The sequence below is a fragment of the Rousettus aegyptiacus genome, unplaced genomic scaffold (genome assembly GCF_014176215.1).
Source record: "Rousettus aegyptiacus isolate mRouAeg1 unplaced genomic scaffold, mRouAeg1.p scaffold_m13_p_11, whole genome shotgun sequence".
Lineage (NCBI taxonomy): Eukaryota > Metazoa > Chordata > Mammalia > Chiroptera > Pteropodidae > Rousettus > Rousettus aegyptiacus.
In genome coordinates this window covers 86268947-86290363 of record NW_023416286.1, presented here as the reverse complement: position 1 = coordinate 86290363, position 21417 = coordinate 86268947, and the positions used below count along the sequence as shown (strand labels likewise).

At 32.1% G+C, this 21417-nt stretch overlaps 1 protein-coding gene across 3 annotated transcripts in view; it reads left to right on the top strand.

Moving 5' to 3' along the window:
- Positions 1 to 21417, top strand: part of PCDH17 (protocadherin 17) — a 92000-nt gene that overhangs the window by 51378 nt on the left and 19205 nt on the right. For 2 of the 3 annotated variants that reach the window (XM_016146187.2, XM_016146186.2), the window contains exon 4: positions 21170 to 21253. The exons of the other annotated variant lie outside the window; for it this stretch is intronic. In XM_016146187.2, the coding sequence (XP_016001673.2) occupies positions 21170 to 21253 (84 nt within the window). The remainder of the gene's footprint in view (positions 1 to 21169; positions 21254 to 21417) is intronic. 3 annotated transcript variants of the gene reach the window in all.

Below are 21417 nucleotides of genomic sequence, written 5' to 3'. Positions count from 1 at the left end.
ACTTGCTCTTTGGGGTCATTTTTATTAAACGAAGCAATTCTTCATTAAAAAATTCTAAAATCTCATCAAAAGAATAGTCGTGAAGCAGTTCACTGGGTTGGGGAGGAGGGTCCACCTTCGTTGTTGATCTGTACAGTGCTTTTCATTTAGATTTAGTAAAGTATGAAGTGATTCTGTAATTCAAATAGATAAAGGATGTGTACATTTGACCACAAAGACCTGAAAAGAATAATGGAATTTCTGTCCGCACAAGTGGATGGCTACCACAGGCTCTCCTGTGATGAACGGTTCTCTCATACCCCACTGTCACTGTTGTCTGAGGCTGCAGCTTTGGAGGGAGCTTCCTCATGGGAGCAAAGTCCTGGATTACGATAGATTATTTTCTCCCATCAGGTGCAAATATTTTCAGGATGGTTGAGATCCTGCGAGAGTATTTGGTTGGGATCAACTCTGTAAAGAGAGACCGTTCGTGTAGATCATTCATGGTGTAACAAGGTACAGACATGTTTGGAAATTTTCCCTCTGCTGAGAAAGCTTAATCCGATTATCCCTCTACCGCCTCTTCATTTTCTCTGAAATCTTGAGAGGTCATGGGCTTTTCTCGTAGGATAGTTTGATAGTGCTTTCACAAATTCTTTGGAAAAAGTTGTTTTATATAGCAAATATAATAAAAATTCCATTTCTATATTAATCAACACATACTCAAGTAATTTTTATTTATTATTTATTTATTTTGGTTAGACAAAAGCATATTTATTGACTATTATACCTAAACTGATCTTTCTCTTTAATTTAGGATTTTTTTTGTTTTTGTTTTTCACGAATATCTACTGACATTTAAGCTGCATGAGTATTGACAGACATGCTGGGTGTTATGAAATTGCTTTAACATATCATTATATAAATAGAAGAAGACTTGAAACTTTCCATATCATCACAACAAATGTTAGACCAGGAATTAGTAGACTTAGTTCTAGTACTGGCTCAGTAGTAATACTATTTGAATATCTGACTTTGGCTGTGGCCCTAACATGCCAAGTCTTAAATGCTTTATCTATGAATGAAAACTAGGTGATCTCTAATATGACTTACCATCTTAACATGCTGTTTATATACAGATAAATGGAAACTGGAAACAGTTTTTCATTGCAAGACTGATTTTGTAACCTCTACTCAATTTCTACCAATTGTGTTTTTTTTCAGAATAGAAATATGATTAATTCTACATAGGTAATATCAATAAATAAGAATTCATCAGAGAAGGAATTCACTTGTGCTGTTTCAAATTTTCTGCAATTCTGCTGTTGCTGATGATAAGGATGATGATGATACATTAATATTTTAAAATATTTCTGATCAATAAGTTTCATTCACTTAACATTTTGATGTTAGGTATTTACAATAACTCAGATGCATTGCAGAAAAGATAGACCGGGGTCCTCATGAAAATATGGTATTTTAGTCAACAAGTGAAGGTAAGGATAGCCATGAAGGTAGTGAGGAAGTTCAGCCAGGTGCTCTCTGGGGAACAGGGTTCCAAGCAGAGAGAATGATCAGTGTAATCCCTGCGGTCTGGCTTATTGAATTAAAAGCACATGTCAGCTTGGCTGGAGCAGAGAAGAGCTTGAGAGAGAAGGAGGTGTCAGAAAGGGAGGGGTGAAGGGTGAAGGTGGTAGATGGATAGTATAAGACCATATAGTCATAGAAATGGAAAAGGAACAATTTGCGGTTGAATATTTTGCTGAAGATGCTAGTAATCTGTTTATTGAAAGGATCATTTAAATAGATTTCTCTTACCATACAATACCAAACTCTCTGGGAATTATAGACTATAATCAAACTTGCCTAGAGAGAGCTTTGTAAACACATTTGCATATTTCCTCAGTAGTTGTCTTTGAATGTCTGTGTGTGTGTATGCGTGTATATAATTCATATATATCTCTCTATATATCCCACAATTGGATTCATCTCAAATATATAATCTGTGCATTTCCCTTAACACTTACTTTTTATCTTGAGCAAATTCTTGATCTCTAAATTTCTTCAAAAGCTTTAATCATATTTAACTCAATATTCAAACTCAGTATCAAGCAATTCTTTTTGAAGCTTGCTTCTATTTTGGGAAAATTACATATAATACACATAAATACATATTTTATAATCACTTTTAGAAACAATGAACTATTCTGATTACTCTTACAGATAATGTGCTGTTAAAGGTACCATTTATAATAATCTCTAAATCTCTCATTATTTTCTTAAGAAGTGATCCTGGGAAGAAAATTATTGTTTCAAAGAATATAACGTTTTTAAGGTTCTAGATAAAAACTAAAACCCCATAGAAATTTAAAATAAAATAAAATTAATAAGCTATAAAGTACTTAAAATTTTTACATGCAAAGCCAGGCCAATAGTCATAAAGAAAATATCCTTAAGAAGAAAATATAATTAATTTTTCATACTCTATGTTGAATTAGGTTTCAGAAATCATTTGTATCAGAGTATTTTAATTTTTAGAGCAGCATCCTAACCATATTCATACTGAGTTCTTATTATATTGTTGGCACATTTGGGCAAAACTGTTTTACAAATGAGTTTTAGGAATTGCTATAATATCAATTTAATGTAATAAAGACTTTAAGGGATTATGTTTAAAAGATCTTTATCGAATTAGAATGTAAAGAGATCATTTAATGGAGTAAGGGAGTTCAGTTTTGTATACATCAGTTTAGAAAAGCTAAAATTATTACCACAATATTCATGAAGGGATATAGCTTGTTTTATTAAATTATGCAACTAAAATTGAATGGAAAAGGTAAAAATGAACAAAATCATGAATTTTTAGTAGGTGAAATAGTATATTTAGTATGTAACTAAGATCAGAGAATATGTTTTTTGAATAAAACTGAAAATTCTCATGAGTAGAAAAAAATGATTCAATATATGAACCATAATACCAATCTTTTATAGTATCATTTCTGTGTGCTGATGTACAATGTGTAAATTGCTTAGACTTTATCTCGTGCCAGGTACAATTTTCAAAATAATCTAACCACAGCATGATCGCTAATTATATTATTCTAACTGGCTATATTGTATGCCTTCATTTGACAGTTTATCTGTGTAACCTTTGAAAATGGTATCTCTTGTGATTTTTAAATGCAGCATCAACATTTTGGCAGAATCATTTTGCAAGCATCTAAAAAGTACATGCATTTGAGTTAAAAATTATGTCTTCTGAAAAATCTCTGCGATATACTTTTTCATCTGCTTTTGCTCATTGGAAATAAAATAGATTAATTCCTTGATGAGTATTTACCAATTCATTAGTCAAAAGTGTTTCCCAAAATTGAATATGAAGAAATTATAAACAAACATTTAATTATTTTAATCAAAATTCTATTAAATGAAAAGATATATATTTTTTCCCATTTGAAATGAATTTTATCCATTCATTAATTCATAACCATGTTAATAGCACTTAGTGACAGATTTTAGTGGGATGACCATATAATTTATTATTCAAATAGTTCATTTTTAAAGGTGAATACACTTTTAATACTTTCTCTGAGACAGATTTTTCAGGGCAAATCTAAACCTTTGGTCAGCCTAATATATAGGGATTTTTTAAATAATGGAATAAACAGTGATTGTGCAGGAAAACCAAAACATAAATACAATGGAGAGATGAAAAGTAAGAAGTAAATTAGTATGTTTTATTTGGCTCCTCTGTGATTATTTTTTAATGTTTAAGCTTTTAATATTTGCATTTCAAGTTTAAAAAATGCAAGCTATTTTTTTTTACTCATAGATATAGTATGTGTATGCATGAATTAGAAGTTTAATGGTTTTACAAATAGCTTTGCACAACTCCCTTGTGTATTTAGAAGTGGAAATGGGTTATTTGAGAAAGAACACATGAGAAAGAAGCTTATTCAAAATTTAATTCATAGATAAAAAGCCTATCTAGAATGATTTTAATTGTTGACAAAGCGTAGATATGCTGTCCTTTACATATTTTGCCTTTACATAAATCAATAAATCTATTAATATTATATAAACTAAAGATAGTTTATTTTTGAATTAATGACAAACCTATATTTGAATGCATATCAGATTGTCTTTCTATTTTGAATGCATACTAGAGCTTATTAAATTTTAATACGAGTAAACCAATTTAAGGTGACTTATGGTTTAATAAATGCCAATGAGAAGAGGAAGTTAAAATGCTTATAAAAGTCAGGAAGATAATTTCAACTTGATAATGTTTCATGATGCAGACTGATAAAATTTTCTCCTATCATTTTTTTCATCCTCTATTTTCTGGAATCCAGACATTGATATTTAGCATTATTACGCTTTGAGTAACAGTTCTATGCTTATTAATAAATTGTCTGCAATTTTATAGATAAACAAATGAAAGATTTATTTCTCATCTATTCCCAGAAAGCATACTGGCAGTTTCCATTTTTATACATCGATTGAATCTTACTTTAAGCAGCTGCTCTCTTTGTTTTTGAACAGTTAAGTATATCTGTATCAGTTTACTTCCAATTTTTATTTTTTTAATATTGTAATATGTTTTGAGGTTAACTAGATTGATATTTAGCAATCTGATTTACGTTGAAATAAGGCAATGCTAGATGAATTAATATAATCTAAAAAGAATGGAATACCACAAAGTAAATTGTATTTCAACACGTATTCTAGGTTATTAGTTTTCTTTCTTTTTTTAGTTTCCTTTTCATGCTGGTTATTTCAAAGAGAAGGAAAAAAGACTCATTTACTTTTTCCAGTTCAGCTTATAAAAGTAAACCTCATTTTCAAAATCACTATTTTAATTAAAAAGCACACATATGTAAACTTACTCAGCAGTAAACTCTATATGATACAATATTTGATTTTATATGTATTAGAACTTATTTTATAATCAAAAATTTTAATGTCCATTTCTCTCATAAACAAAATTTTAAGAGGTTTAAGGATTTCCTCAATTAAAGACATAAAGATATTAGAATTCTTTAGCTATCCAATAACTAAAAAGAAATCTATGATGCATCAAGGGATGTGCCTGTTGTCAGTACTTCCACTTTAGGATAGTTTCACAATTTTCAAATACTGAGGAAGCTAGGATTCTCAGGGTAGTAAAAGAGAACACTCAAAGGCAGGTCATTTTTTTTTTTCTATCTCAGTACGATAACTCATTATGAATCGAAGTAGTATTTCAAGTCAAAAGTCAAAAAAAAAGAACCTGGTACTCTTTTTTCATATTATATTAGGGACTTAGGACATGAAATGATATCTCAAATACTACTTGATTTTTTTGTATTGTTCTTTCATATTTTATTTTTTTATTTTTGTTTCAGTATATTTTTAGAAGAATTGCAGGTAGATCAGAGTGGAGGCAGATCTGATATATATATATCAGCAATTTGATATATTTGCCATTGCCTATATGGCAAATATATCAAATTGCTTGAAACCATTTGAATCTTATTTTTCATGTATTGTGGAGGGAGGCACAATAATTCAACATTGACGATTGGTTTATTTTTTAATATTAAGCTGCACAGAAATATCTCTTATAAGAAGGGTTAATTATATAAGGCTTTTTATGTTATTTTTTTATATTTTCTTATCGTCTTTGGAGGATGTACATATCATCAGGAAAAATAATACACTTTTATAAATCCCGATTTAAGAAGAAAATCTAAGAACCATTTTTATAGTTTCATATCCTATATTATTTTATAATAATTCAAACTATGTCTTCAGAGACCAATTAAAGTCAAAGTAATTTGTAAGAATACTTCCAATTTAGAAACTGTAGTTACATAAATTTTAGAGACCATATTGCAACATTCAGTAAAGCATTTTTTCAAGGCAACCTACATAAAGAATAGCAAATCAGAGAGGTCTAGGTAATTGATGGCAACACATCTTGGATATTTCGTAGCCAAACTTTATGTTTTTACTGGATTAAGTCAGATGCAGTGTGAAAGTCCTGCCTTGATGTGGCAGGAGTTGAATATTGATTTAGTTATTAAGGTGTGAGAGCTAGCATTAGGTAAACCAGTTTGCGTATGAGGCTTATGCTATGTTTTCTCAGCCAAAGGTGTTTGTTGCTAAAATGCCTGACAGAGAGGGGTTATCTCTGCAGTGGTTTGAGGGACAGTGTGTAACAGCTACATCATAATAGCTACCTTATCTATAAAATTATGTCAACAATGCCTTTCATACTTACTATCTAGAGCAATTGCTAAAATCCAATAAGAAATATGAAAAGATTCTGGTGAGACTAAAGGCCTATCCTTGCGTTCGGTCTTCTTACATGCAGGGATTTTCCTGTGAAAATTGTGTGTACAGTATTAAGAAAAATGTATGACGCATTGGCTAATTCAGAAGTTAGAAGTTTTAACCTTCAAAATGAAGTTTGTGAATTAATTTATTGCTGAATAAACACGTAATACTAGTTTCAGTCTCTAAAAGAAACTATATAAAGGTAAAGGTAAATTTTATCTTTTTTTTTTTTTTTTTTTTTTTTTTTTTTTTTTTTTTACACGTCCCTGAAGTGAAATCTCTTCTCTTGAGGTCAGCATTAATTATTTTTTAAAATTTAACTTTCGTTTTGTTTTGTTTTTATGAAAACTGAAAAATAGTTACACTATATGGTGGTATAATTGTTCCATTTTAATAGAGTCTATTTTTTCCCCTGTCCTCAGAGAGATCCTATGTAGGCCATTGCCAGATGTATCATTCTAGAGTATATTAATCAAGGTTCCGAATCAGGATGGCAACTCCTGTGCGTCCGCAGAGCTGGGTCAGGATGTTTCTATAATTCCCTGATGAGGAGTAGAAAGATATTGGCCTTTTGCGCTATATAGACTTTAGTGTTTTGTATTTTATTAACCACTTGATTGCTACTCAGTGTACCTGCTAAGTAGGACACACTTTCATTGAGTGTGTAAAAGTCTCATTGTTCAACTGAATATAATATTAAGGAAAGTTTTACACTGCTTGCAAGAAATGAAATTGACTATTTTTTTTTTCTTTTGAAATAAACTAAAATCAAGTGTATGGAGAAGAAGGGAAAATTATCTTTTCTCTATTGTAAAATATCTGGTTTAAAACAATGGCTCCAAATATGTTGATAATTTACATCTCAAAAAAATAAGTAAATCTTAAAAAGGAGAGATATAGTCATGTTTAGTTTGTTAATAATCATCTTTTATTTAGCAATTATAGATTAACTCCTTGTTTTTGAGATGCTACCAGAAACAGGGCTTTAATATAAAAACATATAAGATAAAATAAAAACAAATTAGAGAAGGAAGGGAGGGAGGGAGAGTGGGAGGAAGGAAGGAAGGAAGGAAGGAAGGAAGGAAGGAAGGAAAGAAGGAAGGAAGGAAGGAGGAAATAGGAAGGGAAGGGAAGGAAGGGAAAAGATGATTTATAAAGGTAAATTATGTCTTCAGGAGAAATTGTATTTACTCTGTTATTTCAATGAAAATTGACTCATTTTTAAGTCATAATCTGCTGTTCATCTTTTTCCCTCCATAACCTAAGCTTTCCTGAAGTAAAGTTAATTTTGCATAGGAAAATTGGGCCAAATTTAAGAATCATGGACCGATATGTTGAATACTTATCTGCAATTTACCACATTTCTACTTTGTACCCAACTCTTTCTGTATATCATTACTGGCCTCACATATTAAAAAATATATATTTGTAATTTAGATATTATTCCAATATTACTGAAAAATAAATTATGGGTTAGCAATTATACTTGCACTTCAAGTCTGCTTAAGGTAACTTGTTTCCTGTAGAAGTAGACAATGAAGCAGAAACCCAGGTTCTGATTTATTTTTGCCACTTGTCCCTGTAACTCTGGATTTTAGGATCCTCTTGAAATCCAAAACTGATAACAATTTGCGCGTAAGTTTAATTTTCTTTAGGGATGAAGTTCAAGTGTGTTGATATATATGAACTAAGTGTGTAGACTCTATAACTCTATACATAGGTGATATTATTATAACAGTGGTTCTGAACAAGAAATAGGAATAAATGGTTGATGTTTATATTTATAGTTAATTATTACTTTGATTTTCTAAACCAGTAACGTTTAACTTTTAACAGACAGTATTTTATAAAAGTGTGATATTGATTCTAAAATACAAAAATAAAACTTCAGATGATATAGAATTATTTAAACCTTCAGTTTTAAACAGCCAAATTTTTTTATTTAATAAATCTTCAAAAAAGTTGATTTATAATTTTATATAACTAATTGTATTTAGCCCTAACAGTTTAAGAAAGAAAATCACATTAAATGAATAGAGAAACCTATTAGAATAAAGATCAGTAAAAAATGTCAGTGTTACTTCACATAGATTATTTTAACAAAGGAAAAAACAGATGTATAGCTTTTCATTAACTAAAAAATGAAGAAAATAATTTGACTTTTTAAAAATGTTTTAGAATTAATTCTTTGCACTCTATCTTAAACTATATCCAGCAAAATATATTACAGATTTCAAAGCATTAATAGTGAGATTAAAAACATTTACACTGGATAGAAGAAGTTAATGATTCTTTTTTTTCAAGTAAGATATAAGATCTTACAGCTTTTGAATATTAACAATAGATATTAGAAAAGAATTATAAAACGAAATTCACAATGAGGAAAAAAGTCATTTTTTTCTTCTAAATGACAGTAAAACTGCTGAAATTTTTATCTATGTTAGTAGAAGAAAGGAGTCAAATATAAAGGTTGGCAGTACTTTCATCCACATAAATTCCTCCCACATCTACTCTTGATTGACACTCTCAACAAACCGATAATTGCCCGCTTGATTTGTTTTAAACAATTTTTAAATTTTTGGAATTTTTGAAGTAGACTTGAAGAAATCATTAGGAAATACTTGCATTAAGTGAAATCATGTATCTTTTTTGTTTGTTTGTTTTATCCTTTATTTATATATTTATACTAAAACTTTACTTTTTCAGAGACATCACTTGCTTTTTTATGGTAGGGGGTCCATCTTTTATGGAGACAGTCCTCTATTCATTTTTGTACCTGCTTAAGTTTTCAAAGCCCCTCTTTCCATTGAGCTGCATATGCTTGTTTTTGTTAAGTGAAAACCTCATGAATTTGGCTGTTTTTTTTTTCTCTTTTTAGTCCTTTGTGTCTATACAAAATAGTTCTTATTTATTTCTAAAGTAAAATGTTTTTTCTGCATAATAGCCATGTTATAGACCAGCAATTTAGCACATTTCTGCATGATGACTTTTTTATTCCTGAAGATATTAGTATTTTTAAGCCATCCTTTTAGTTTATGTTAATATGTGTCACATCTACTATTTACAACTCATAGGGGAAAAAAAAAGAATATAGAGATCTTGCTAAATAAGCAAAATAGGGAAAATGATGTGAAGAAGGCAACTGTCTCTTATACTCAAAATGAATTTCTTCGTTACCATGTTATCATCTATTTAGGTTTTATTATACCATATTTTTACCAAAAGTGAGCTATGAACCACCTGTTACCAAATCATACTACTTGGATAAGAATGACTGTCTTTATATACTCTGTATGTAGAGTCAAAAGTCAAACATTCCAAAATGCTGAGTGTGTGTTTTTTAAGGCCAGAGATTACTATTAATGATATAAAATGATATAAAGAGTCTGTATGTTTAGCATCCTCATTCTACAGCTCAAAAAAAGTTTTTTTTTTAAGGCTACAAAGAAACTTGGAGGAGGTCAGAAACAAAACAGAACCAAACTCCAAGTGTGATGTACTTTACATTAAATAAATTTAAATTATATCTGTTATATGAAATCAAATAGATCATAATTCTACTTTGGGTTTGTATTGTTCTTTCTAATATATCAAAATAAACCTTAGTATCCCAGACATTCTTGAGTGTCTTTGATGGTTAATGAAGTCATAGCAATGAAGTGTTTGAATTTAATGATTGTGAACACCCATAACCTTGATAAAGCAGTAAAATGTATATTTGGCTGCAGAGATTTTATCAAGTAAGATTTCTACTTAGACCTGATGTGTTTTGCAGTATCACAGACCTATAAAATGTTCTGAATTGATCGAATCGATTTATTTCTATATATAAATATAGAAAGAATATACAGAGGGGTACATGTGGAATGAGGACAGCGTTTTCATTTGTTTTAGTGCATATATATATATATTTAGAGAGAGAGAGAGAGATCCTTCACTTATATCATTATTTTAAGTACCACTACAGGGAGATACTCAGGGAAAGAGCCTTCTCTTGTTGACCCTACAGAGAAATTGAGACTGCAGAGCGTATACATGTATAGGGTCATAGTTCAGAATAAAATTATGGTTCAAATATTGGTCTTTAGTGGTTTATAAAGATCGTACTGCTTTTTTAAAGTTTTCCTGAGAAACGGAAGCTGATAACAAAACTCGGGCAACTATTCCTGCTCATGTGACAGAAAATGCCAAATAGCAGCATATTGTATTTTTCACTATTTCAAGTTTGAACATTATCTGATAAAATGAATTTACTTGTTTTACAGAAAACACTGAATATGTGACTCTTCTAAAAATATTCTAACATATTGTCTCTTATTCTGAAGCTGATCGGCTTTCATTCAGGTCCTAGAAATATAATAATCGGAGACCTCGCCTTGTAGAACGCATATGAACACTGCCAAAGCCACCTTTCAGAGCTAAAAGAACTCAAATGAGGTGTCACCTTCATGCTATGTAGCATGTATTTATGAGAAAAATAAATAAATAAAGCGATCTTTGGCCTCTTGTAGAAAACTGGAATAAAATACTAGCTAACCATTTTATGTCAAAAATTGAAAAGAAAAAAATCAGAAAAGCATTGACAGTTATTTTTGCCCCTACTCTGATTCAGTTATATGTACACAGAGCTCCGTTTTGACAACTGTTTAGCTCAAGGCACAGATCTGAAGTATCAGAGATAATGGCAGATTTATTAGATTAACTTTTCCCAGGATCTTTTAATGTCCTAGATAATTACGAGTCATGGTAAATCTGAATGGTTTCGGCTTGTATGATTATAACGTGTGCATTCCCCTGTAAGCCATTGATGTGTCAAAAGAGGTATTACAAAGTCTATATTTAGTTATGTATCATTGATTTGTATTTTTAAAGTGTGTGTATATATGAGGAATAATTTACATTTTTGTTTTTTTCTTCCCCAAATTGAAAAAAAAAAGGTGAAAATTCTTTTCTATTAATTTCCTGAATTTTCAAGAAACTATTCTCTCAGCTATCTATCTAATTTTAATTATCGATCTGTCATTCTTTGATTACTCGTGAGCACCACCAGAATCCCTTCATTAAATTTGCACATTATATTTCTCTCAACAGTTTTGTTTGATTAATTCACACTGTTTCTTTTCATACTTGTATTTTCCATTTTGGATCTAATACCCTTTTATCCTTATTTTTTTTTTCTGTTTTGTTTTTTACTAGCTGCTTTTTCTATTAATTTTTTACAAAGCATTTTTTATTATGAATTTTTATAACTCTTAATTTGGTTTAAAGGCTTTTGATTAGCTTAATATTTTGTATAGAATTCCCTTACATTCTTCTATATTTGTTCATAGAGGCTGTTGTTTAATGCAAAAGCAGTAAATATTTTTTTACCACATTTTCTATGCACATAGATGAAACATCTTCATATAATTGGTTTTCAATTTTGAAAGATAAAAATTTATTCTATTTTCTAAAAAATATTTTATAAAGATTATTGGTCTCAAATGAAATTTTTATTTGTTTTATTTTTTAACACACTTTCAGAATGAATCAATAGGTGCTAAACTTGGTCTTTCTTTACTTTTGGGATAGGTTATTATATGTCATGGTTTACTCACAAAAATCTCTGTCTACACTTGTTTCCAGGCATAATTGTTGATAGCTGCCTCTATAACTTTCAGAAATACCCTTGTTTGGACAATACATTCTGTGATCATCCTATTATGGGTGACTTCAACAAAACAACATGAAGAGAAAAGTATATAGATACATGTAGTGTGAGAAAAGAACTGTGTCTGGATTAGGAGAATAATTTTTGTTTTACCACTATTCAGAAGCTCAATTTTCTTACCTAGAAGATAGAGACATTTTATTGCATAATCTTTAAACTTTCTTTCATCCCTAAAATATAAATTATGATGTATAATTATATCTCTTTTGAGGTTCGAACTATACAAAGATTGTTTGTGTGTAAAATAATAATTGCAAGGAAAGAAGCTCAGGTGGATATACTTGATTTAAGAGATGAGCTGAATATCTGCTTTCCTGCATATCTGATTGAATATTTGCTTTATTTTGTGTAGTGTTATGTAGATATTGCCCAAATATCTTTAGAAAAATTTAAAATACATTTATTAGCGTAACTACCATGCTTTATGTGAACAGTCAGTCAATCAAACGCTTGGAAACCTGAACTAAACTCTAAGAAAATTTCAGGCCCGGCAATCCTGAAAGTAAGATTCTGCCCACATTGTTCAGTTAAGAGTTAAATGAGGTGTACTTTTTGTGTCGCCATTTCTTTGAATGTCAATAGACCATGTGTAAATAATAAATAGAAGACAAAACTAAAAATAAATCTTGTTGTTATCCTCTTTCAATATTAATATCTGGTGAAAAAAAATTGTTAAAAATCAAATTTAGTTTTTCAAAGAGTCAAAGAAAGACAAAAGCTAGCATCACTTTTTGTAGTTTATCGAAGTACCTGCTCACAGTATTGCTTTCTCTCTTCGATCTCCCTGGTTTTTGTTCCATAAGTTATGGACGTGGAGGTGGCGAAGAGCCAGTATGGTAGACATGGGGACATGCGTTCTAACCTCTGATCTCTTTCTGATTTGCATGCGGCCCGGGTCACATTCCTGCACCTTAATATTTCTCAGGTGTTTCTACTAAAGAATTCCTAAAGGCAGAGGATAGCAAAGCATACTTATGAAACACCCATAAGTTTGCTTTCTCTTTCATAATAATATTTGTTTTAACAGAGAAGTAACGATTTAAATTATTTTTCAACTATTTCACATTCAGAGAAGTGTGTCTTGTCTATTTTTGGTTTTATATATTTTGAACACACTTTCCTGTTAGAGAAGTATAGAGATAGATCATCAATGACTCTGGAATTCTGATTCTGTTCATTACAAAAATAAGAGAAAGAATAGTATATTTATTGCCTTTTCACCTAAACTGTAAATTAATACCACCCCCAAAAGATTATGTGTTACTCATTATACGTTTAAGTTTGGGGTGAGAAATATTACATTGAGCATATTAAAAATAAGAGCAACAGCAATAACTGTGTGTTTTGCTCAACGATCCTAAAACAGAGTCCCAAAATGAATGGCTTTCACGTGCAAGAAGTTCCTTATTTAAGCTGAGTTTGTGTCCACATTGTGTTGTACTTCCTCGACTTGCCATTCCTGCCCTTGCATTACAAACTAATGGTAGCGTTCACTGAGTGGTGCTCATTTAATCCCCACAAAGGCTCTATGAGGATATCCTCATTTCACAAAGAAGTGAATGAATGAATATAGAAGTTAAGCAATTCGACCCACAGCACATGTAGTGAGGCTTGAGATCCAGCTGTGTGGTTTGCCAAATTCAGTCTCTGCCCTTCTCCAATATTGTAACTGCCTAACATTATTGACACTTGTATGAATCCAGCGTTAGAGACTGAAATTTTCTACACCCCAAACAGAGCAGGTAGCTAAAGTCAAAGAATGCTATGGCTGGTCTCTCGTCACTTCCATGGTGCTCTCCAGGTACTGAAAGGGCTGGGCAATATAATATGCAGCTGCATGTCCTAAGACAGGCGGTGTTCTGACATAAATGACCCACATACACAGAAGAACGCTCTCCCTTCCTCATTGTCTTTGACACGTTCTGAACCCTTGCTGCTGACTGTGCCTTCAAAAAGCGGGGAAGGGACAGTGGAAGCATGCACACCAAGGGATGCTGGCAGGCTCCCCTGTGACGCTGGCCTTTCTGTGTCCTTGCAGAAGTCTGCATGTATGTGTGTGTGCAGGTGCACAGGCACATTCATGTGTTCTGCCTTAATTGTGTTTTTATAGCACCAGTTTACTTTTATCAAAATTTCACAAATGAGACAGCTCACTAGTTTTGTAAATGTTCTCATTTTTGTAAAGACAGGGATTCTTGGGCCTAGAAGTCCATTAAAAAGTTCATAAACTGTCCTTATTTTTCTCTAAGTTTATAGTCACATGACTTTGGATATAATTTAATCATCTCGCTTTCATGTCTGTGTGCGTAACATACACCAGATAGGAACAGCTTGGCATATATGGAAGTTTTCTTGAGAGGGGACAAGTCTTTAGGTAATTTAGGAACACAGTGTACTTATGAGGGTTTGTAAATAAACCAAAATAATATTTCACAATTGGGAAAATAAAGGAAGTCTAATAAATTGAGGGTTAGGAGAAAGAGTGTTAAGCAGAGGGAGTATAAGGGAGGGAGAGCAAAGGAGATCGGAGTAAAATAAACTCTTATTTCATACGTCTTCATAGGGTCACTTCTGTGTATGGAAAGAAGAGAACTAACTTCATTCCTCTTCCACTTCCATTGTTTTATTGTTCCCTGTTGGTAGGACTTCAAATTAAATCCAGAGTTAGTATTCGTAGTATGATAGTCAGCCACCCTATGAATGGAGCAGGTTTTTATAAATTAAACTAAGAATCTATTTTACTATGACTCTTTTATGTAATAAAATACATTTTGAATTCCCAAAGTAAATGAATAAACTTTTAGAAGTAACTCATTTGTAATTGTAGAATATATATAAGCTTGGTATTTTTGATTGCATAGACCACTACTGATGTTTGCTTTCTGTCATAAAAAGAATATTGAGTTATCTTTTTTTTTTTACTCTTACTGCTGTTGAGTTAAGGAAATTCAAAGAAAATTTTTCAGATAAGATTTATTTCTGACTTAGTTGGATGCTTTAATATTCTTTGATACCTGTCCTCTCATTTCAAGACTAAAATGAATGAGAATTCAGTTATATACGTTTGTAATCTTCAAAATTTAATCACAACCCAGTCTCTACCTGTCAGTGTGCCATTTTGTTTTGACATCAAAGTAATATAGATTAAATGATTTCCCTCTTCTCTGTAGCCATCGTCAAGGATAATGATGATTACATGGCTTATTATGTCTCCATGACTTTTCGGTAAGCATTACAGATTACAAAATCTGCTCATTAAAGCAGTCTAGTAGTCAGCAGAAATTTTGTATAAAACCCAAAGTGTGTTGTACAATTTTTTCTCTTTGATTACAGTTCTGATAATATAAATCAGTTTTTAGGATCTCACTTTGCATTATTTTTGGGGGTCAGCATAATGATTGAGAACTAAATATCATGAAAAAATTAATTGAATAGCTATTCCTTATTGTAAAGCCTGTCTCAGTGACTCAAATCCCTACCAAGAAACTACTGAAACCTAAGATGTACACATGGTACTTAGAAGGCATTATTTGAATAAAAGTGACAGGTGTAATTTGCTAGGCTACAATAAAGCATGCATTGATTTTTTCATTTAAAGAAACTGAAGTAACATGGCAGAAAGATTCTACTGTGAACGATATAACAAAACAATAAGAGATATTTTCTTACATTTGTGTGAGATACTAATCGTTACACTGTTAGACTCGATGATTTTGAGAGATATTATACAACTTGGATGGATTGATTCTTAGGCTTTCCACTTGCAAAGGACACATGAATAATCAATAAGTAATATATATGTGTATATATATACACACACACATATATATATATATTCTTTTTTTTCATTCTTAGATCTACAACAGACCAGTTTGTGAAATTAGACTCAGTTTCTTTTTAGAGCTACTTGACTTCTCCCCTCTCACAGCATTTACTTTCTTTTATTAAGTTAGCGATGCTGTAAACTGTTTGTGTATCACCTAAAATTCATATATTGAAACATAATCTCTAACATGATGGCATTAGGAGGAGTGGCCTTTTGGAAGGTGATTACATCACGAGAGTGGAGCCCTCATGAATTGGGTTAGTGCCCTTATCGAAGTGGCTTCCTTCCACTGTGTGAGGTTACCGAGATAAGACAGACGTCTATGAACCACGAAGTGGATCCCCTCTAGACACTGTGCCTTGATGGGACTTCTTCTCAGCCTCCAGCACAGTGAGAAATAAATGTCTATTGTTTATAAGCACACACTCTATGGTAGTTTGTTTTAGCTTCCCTCATGGGCTGAGACAAGTGCCCTATAGGAAAAAAAAATGATTTAATATTAAAATATGGGGACATAAAGCCCAAAAGAAATACAGTGTTGTATATATGTGAGTGTGGGCATGTGCCTGTGTGTACGCTAAATTAACTTAAGAAAAATTCCTTTGGTAATAATAAATATAACTATTGCTAATCTGCAGTATACTTTTGTGAAATTTAGTGTCAAATTTCATAAGGGAAATATATTTTTGCCTTATCCTTTTCTCATTTGAATATAAAATGTAGTCAGATGTCTTCCAATAAATGTACAAAAATTGAATATTTTAATGTTCATGCATTTATTCTCCCCCAAAGTAGAGAAATGTATTAATATATGCCTTGAGATAATATAAGTATCTGTGGATTTGAATCATTTATCCACACTATTGGTAATAAGTTTTTGACTGAAAACGTGCATGTATTTGAAGCCATACTTACAAGTATTAAGATATGCTTTCTCCTTATAAAAGACTAATATATCACTAGAGCAGATACTCATGTACATGCGTGCATGTACTTGCAGTCATACATTTTATTCAATAACCCAGTAGTATATGTAGGAATTTTAAGTAAAGTTACTAAAAATATAATTAATATGTGTGTGAAAAGAAGTCAACAATTTTTTTAAAATAAGCACAAAGAGTTATTAATTTGCAGGTATTTAAGGACAATATTTTATCCCTAATTATTTGGTAAGATTTGGAACAATCTTTCTCTCTCTCTCTCTCTCTCTCACACACACACACACACACACACACACACACACACACACATTTTTCCTAATTTCAGTTGAATCTTATACTCAAGGCATCAATTTTACTGGCACATGTACTTATGTCTTACGCAAATTTAGTTTAGTTATGAATCATTATCTAGAAGACAACGTTTTGGTTTAGTCATATCAATCCTGTTTTAATTTCTCTGAAATCTACTTTTTAATTTGCCCCATTACCATTCATGGTAGCAACGTTATGCTATCTGGGTATTATATTTTAAAGTTTCTTTTTCGACAGTCTGTATTAGATTCTGAGGGATGCTGTAACAAAATACTGCTAACTGGATGGCTTAAAACAACGGGAGTTTATTATCTCACTTTTCTGGAGGCTAGATGTCCAAAAGCAAGGTATTAGCAGGGCCATGCTCTCCCGGCTCTAGGAAAAGTATCCTTTCTTGCTTCTGCCTAGCTGCCGGTGGTTGCTGGTCGTCCTAAATGCGTCACTCCCATCTCAGCCTCTGTGGTCACATGGCATTCTCCTTGGGTAACTATTTCTGTTTCACTTATTTCTGCTCTTGTAAGAACATCAGTCACTGAATTAGCGCTCCACCTAATATTAAGTTGAGTGATTTCATCTCAAGTAATTATATCTGCAAAGACCCTATTTCCAAATAAATCACATTCTGATTTTCTAGGTAGACAAAAATTTTGAGGGGATGCTATTCAACCCAGTCTACTCTCTGGACTCCCAAATTCATGTCCACTCCATTTATAAAATCCATTCTCTCCCCTCCCACACCATCCAAATGTCTTAATCCTTTCCAGCATGAACCCTAAGTCCCAAATCTCATCCATTATTTGAATTAATCAAATATTAATTCAAAAAAATCTCAAATTTCAGTACCTCACTCAGGGGTGAGTAAAACTATGGGTATGTTCTACGCTTAGTGCAATATCACTCTACTTCCACATACCTATCAAATTAGAAAACAAGTTTCCTGCTTCCAAAATGCAATGGTGGAGCATTTGGAATAGATATTCTCATCCCGAAAGGGAGAAAATTGAAAGAATAAAGGGCTTACTAGTCTTGAGGAAGTTGGCAATGCAGCAGGGCACATGTCATCAGTTGTCAAGGCTGAGAGTAATTATCTGTACCTTAATGCTCTATTCTTTAAATCCACTTGACCTGCTGGGGCAGTCACCTTTCCTTCCTGGTCCCTTTATCTGTACCCCATCTCTGTCCCTTTTAGTCTATCAGCAGTGTTTCTGCTAGTGTGAGATTCTCAATAACTTTGTCTTCTGTGGATGCTGAGAGGATTGTCCACAGAAATGTGTAACCCTATCTCTAATCCTGACCTCTTTGGATGGTTGGTCAGATCTGTAAATTACATATCTAATCTCTATAGCAAATGGCTGTCTGGCCACACCCTTGTTTCTTGTCAGAGTATGCTTATCAGACAGGAAGAAATTTTTCCCAATCAAGTGGTGCTGGTTCCCTTTTTTCTTAAAAGTCCCTTCCTCAAGGAGTCTCTTTCCTGTAACCAAAGAAGGGAAACCAAGCCACACCTGTCTCTGCTTGGAAGTCTTTTCAGCTAAGTACCCAAGGTTATCGCTAAGAAGTTCTTTACACCAACAATGTGGCCAACTTTCCTGCTACTTTATAACAAGGAGTGCCTTCCAGTGTCCATTAACATTTCCACTTGAGACTTCATGAGAAGTACTTTTAATATTCATACTTCTACCTACATTTTGTTCATAATGCTGTAGCCATGTATGCATTCTCTAAAATGACAGCTTTATCTACAGCTCTCAATCTTTCTGAGATCTCACCAGAATTACCTTGAATATCTACATATCTTCCAATAGTCTCCTCAAGGAAGTCTTGGCTTTTTTAAATCATGCATCTCAAAACTCTTCCGGCTTATTCCCATCACCCAATTTCAAATTCACTTCCACATTTTTTAGATATTTATTGCAGTAGCACCTCATTTCTGGGTACCAAAATCAGTATTGGTTTTAGGCTGCCATAATAATATAGCATAAACTCGGTGACTTAAAATGACAGACATGTCTTCCCTCCCAGTTTTGGAGACTAGATGTCTGAAATCAAGGTATTGGCAAGACCATGCTCCTTGATGGTTGTGTGTGTGTGTGTGTGTGCGTGTGTGTGTGTGTGTGTGTGTGTGTGTGTTTATGTATGTTGGGTGTGGAGTGGGGATTCTTCCTTGTCTATAGTTAGCTTCTGGTGATTGCCAGCAATCCTAGACATAGCATTACCAACTCTACTTCCATCTTCACATGGCATTCTTCCTGCGTGACTATCTCTCTGTCTCAGTTTACTTGTCCTATTGAACATCAGATTTGGGGCTAGAGCCCACTCCAATCCATGTGACCTCATCTTAAGTAATGACATCTGTAAAGACCCTGTTTCCAAGTAAGGCCATGTTCTGATGCTGCAGATTGACATGAACATTGGAGGAGAAATTATCCAAACCAAGGCCTAGCCTGTGCTGTTTCTTCTCTAAATTGGATGAGATATGTTTTTTTTGAACAAAAGAGTTCTATACCTTATGTGATTCTGGTTATACTATTTTAAAAATGTATGATGTGTTTTGAATAGGTCTGAAGTATTTTAGATATTGATTATTGAGTTTGGATTATTATCAAGAGAAGGTAAAATACCTTTTATGTAGTAAAATGGTCAGTGAATAGAAAAAAATAAATTTCTGTTAGGACTGAAAATTTGAGAATCATGTCAAGTGAAAAAAAGACAAATGAGTCTGATAATAAAATCATAAGTGAAAGCTGTGGACTATATAAACTTTTCCTCATTTATCTTTGGCAAAGAGTAGATTGTCTTTTCAGAATTTTAAATTGCACACAGTAACAAGAAGACTTAAAAATTAATTATTTTCTTTCCCCTAAACCAATATTCTGTATGTTCTCTGTTCTCTTTACTGCGTTAAATATCACAATAGGAAGCATCATTTAAACATGTACACAAAGCAGACTTATTTTCAGATTTTTCCATCTGTTGTGGGAATATTATTTAAAAATAGGAGAGAAACATACACAAATTAAACATGAAGTCAGGGGAAAAAAGAAAAAAAAATGAAAGAAACATCTGCTGGCCCGCAGCGCATGGTGGTGTTGTGGGGGGTGGAGTTTGAACTCCCTGATGTTAACTACTTGACCTGTTTTAATATCGGAATCCTGCAGAATTATATTCCAGGAGAAGAGCTAACAACCGATGTTGAATAAAGGTTAGTAAGAAGAAAGTGAGACTATTTAAAATATAAAGCTACTTTTGCTAACTGACAGGTGGTTTTTTTATTTTATAGCACTTTTAGACAGCAGTCGATTTTATATATTCACTGCACATTTCAATAAGATTAATGCAAACAAAATGTTCTTTTTTCTTACATCTAAGACATTGATCCATTATGCAATCTGTAATCAACCTAAGAGTTTCATAAAAAGCAAAGCAAAAAACAACAAAAAAGTAACATTTTGTTAATTTCATACTACATAAATGGCTTATGTTGGGTTAAAAAAGTAGAAATTGTTACAGAAATATGTGTATTTCTCATTACTAAAACTAATACACTTAAAAATTGAAGGTTTCTAGGTGATTGTATGAAGAACTCAATAACAAATTGTTTCAAGTTCTAGACAATATACAGTGTATACCTAACATTAAGATGTAGCAAAAATTGTTATTAAAGCCTTGCTCTCTAGGGATAATAAAGAATAGATATTTTGCAACTTTAATTTTGGTGTTCTGCTTGTTTACATCTACCAACTATAGCAGAAAAGTTTTTATTTAGAGTAAATTAATCCATCCTCACAAGAGTATTTTTCTTACATAGGGATAGGGATTCATAGGGATTCATATAGTTACTTTCTACTGTTTCTATCTTGTCTAAACTGAAATACTCCAAAAAAGTAACTTTTTTTTTTTTCCAATCAGACTAAATCATTTGTGTCTGGGGAAATACCAGGGACCTTTTCTTTTAGGGATTGACCAAACTAAAGAATTTTAATATAAAAATTGAAATCAATAAAGGATTCATGATTCAATTGGCCCTTTTTTCCCACTTGGTTTTTCTATTTGTTAACTAAAAATATTTTATTTTTCAAGCATTCCCGACTTTGCTTTCCTTTGCTATCCTCACCCTACACACCATCACAAGTAGACTTCAGTCTGTTGATCTGCTTCCTCCAGGTGAGCCTTTTCTTCATCTGCTAGCTTTCTTCTCTGTGATCTGAATTGTACTTGTTAGATGATGGCACTCATATGACTATACACACATAAATGGCTAGATATATCAACATCTATAGCTATATGTCTATTTGAAAGTTTAAAGATATCTATATCTGTATCTATAG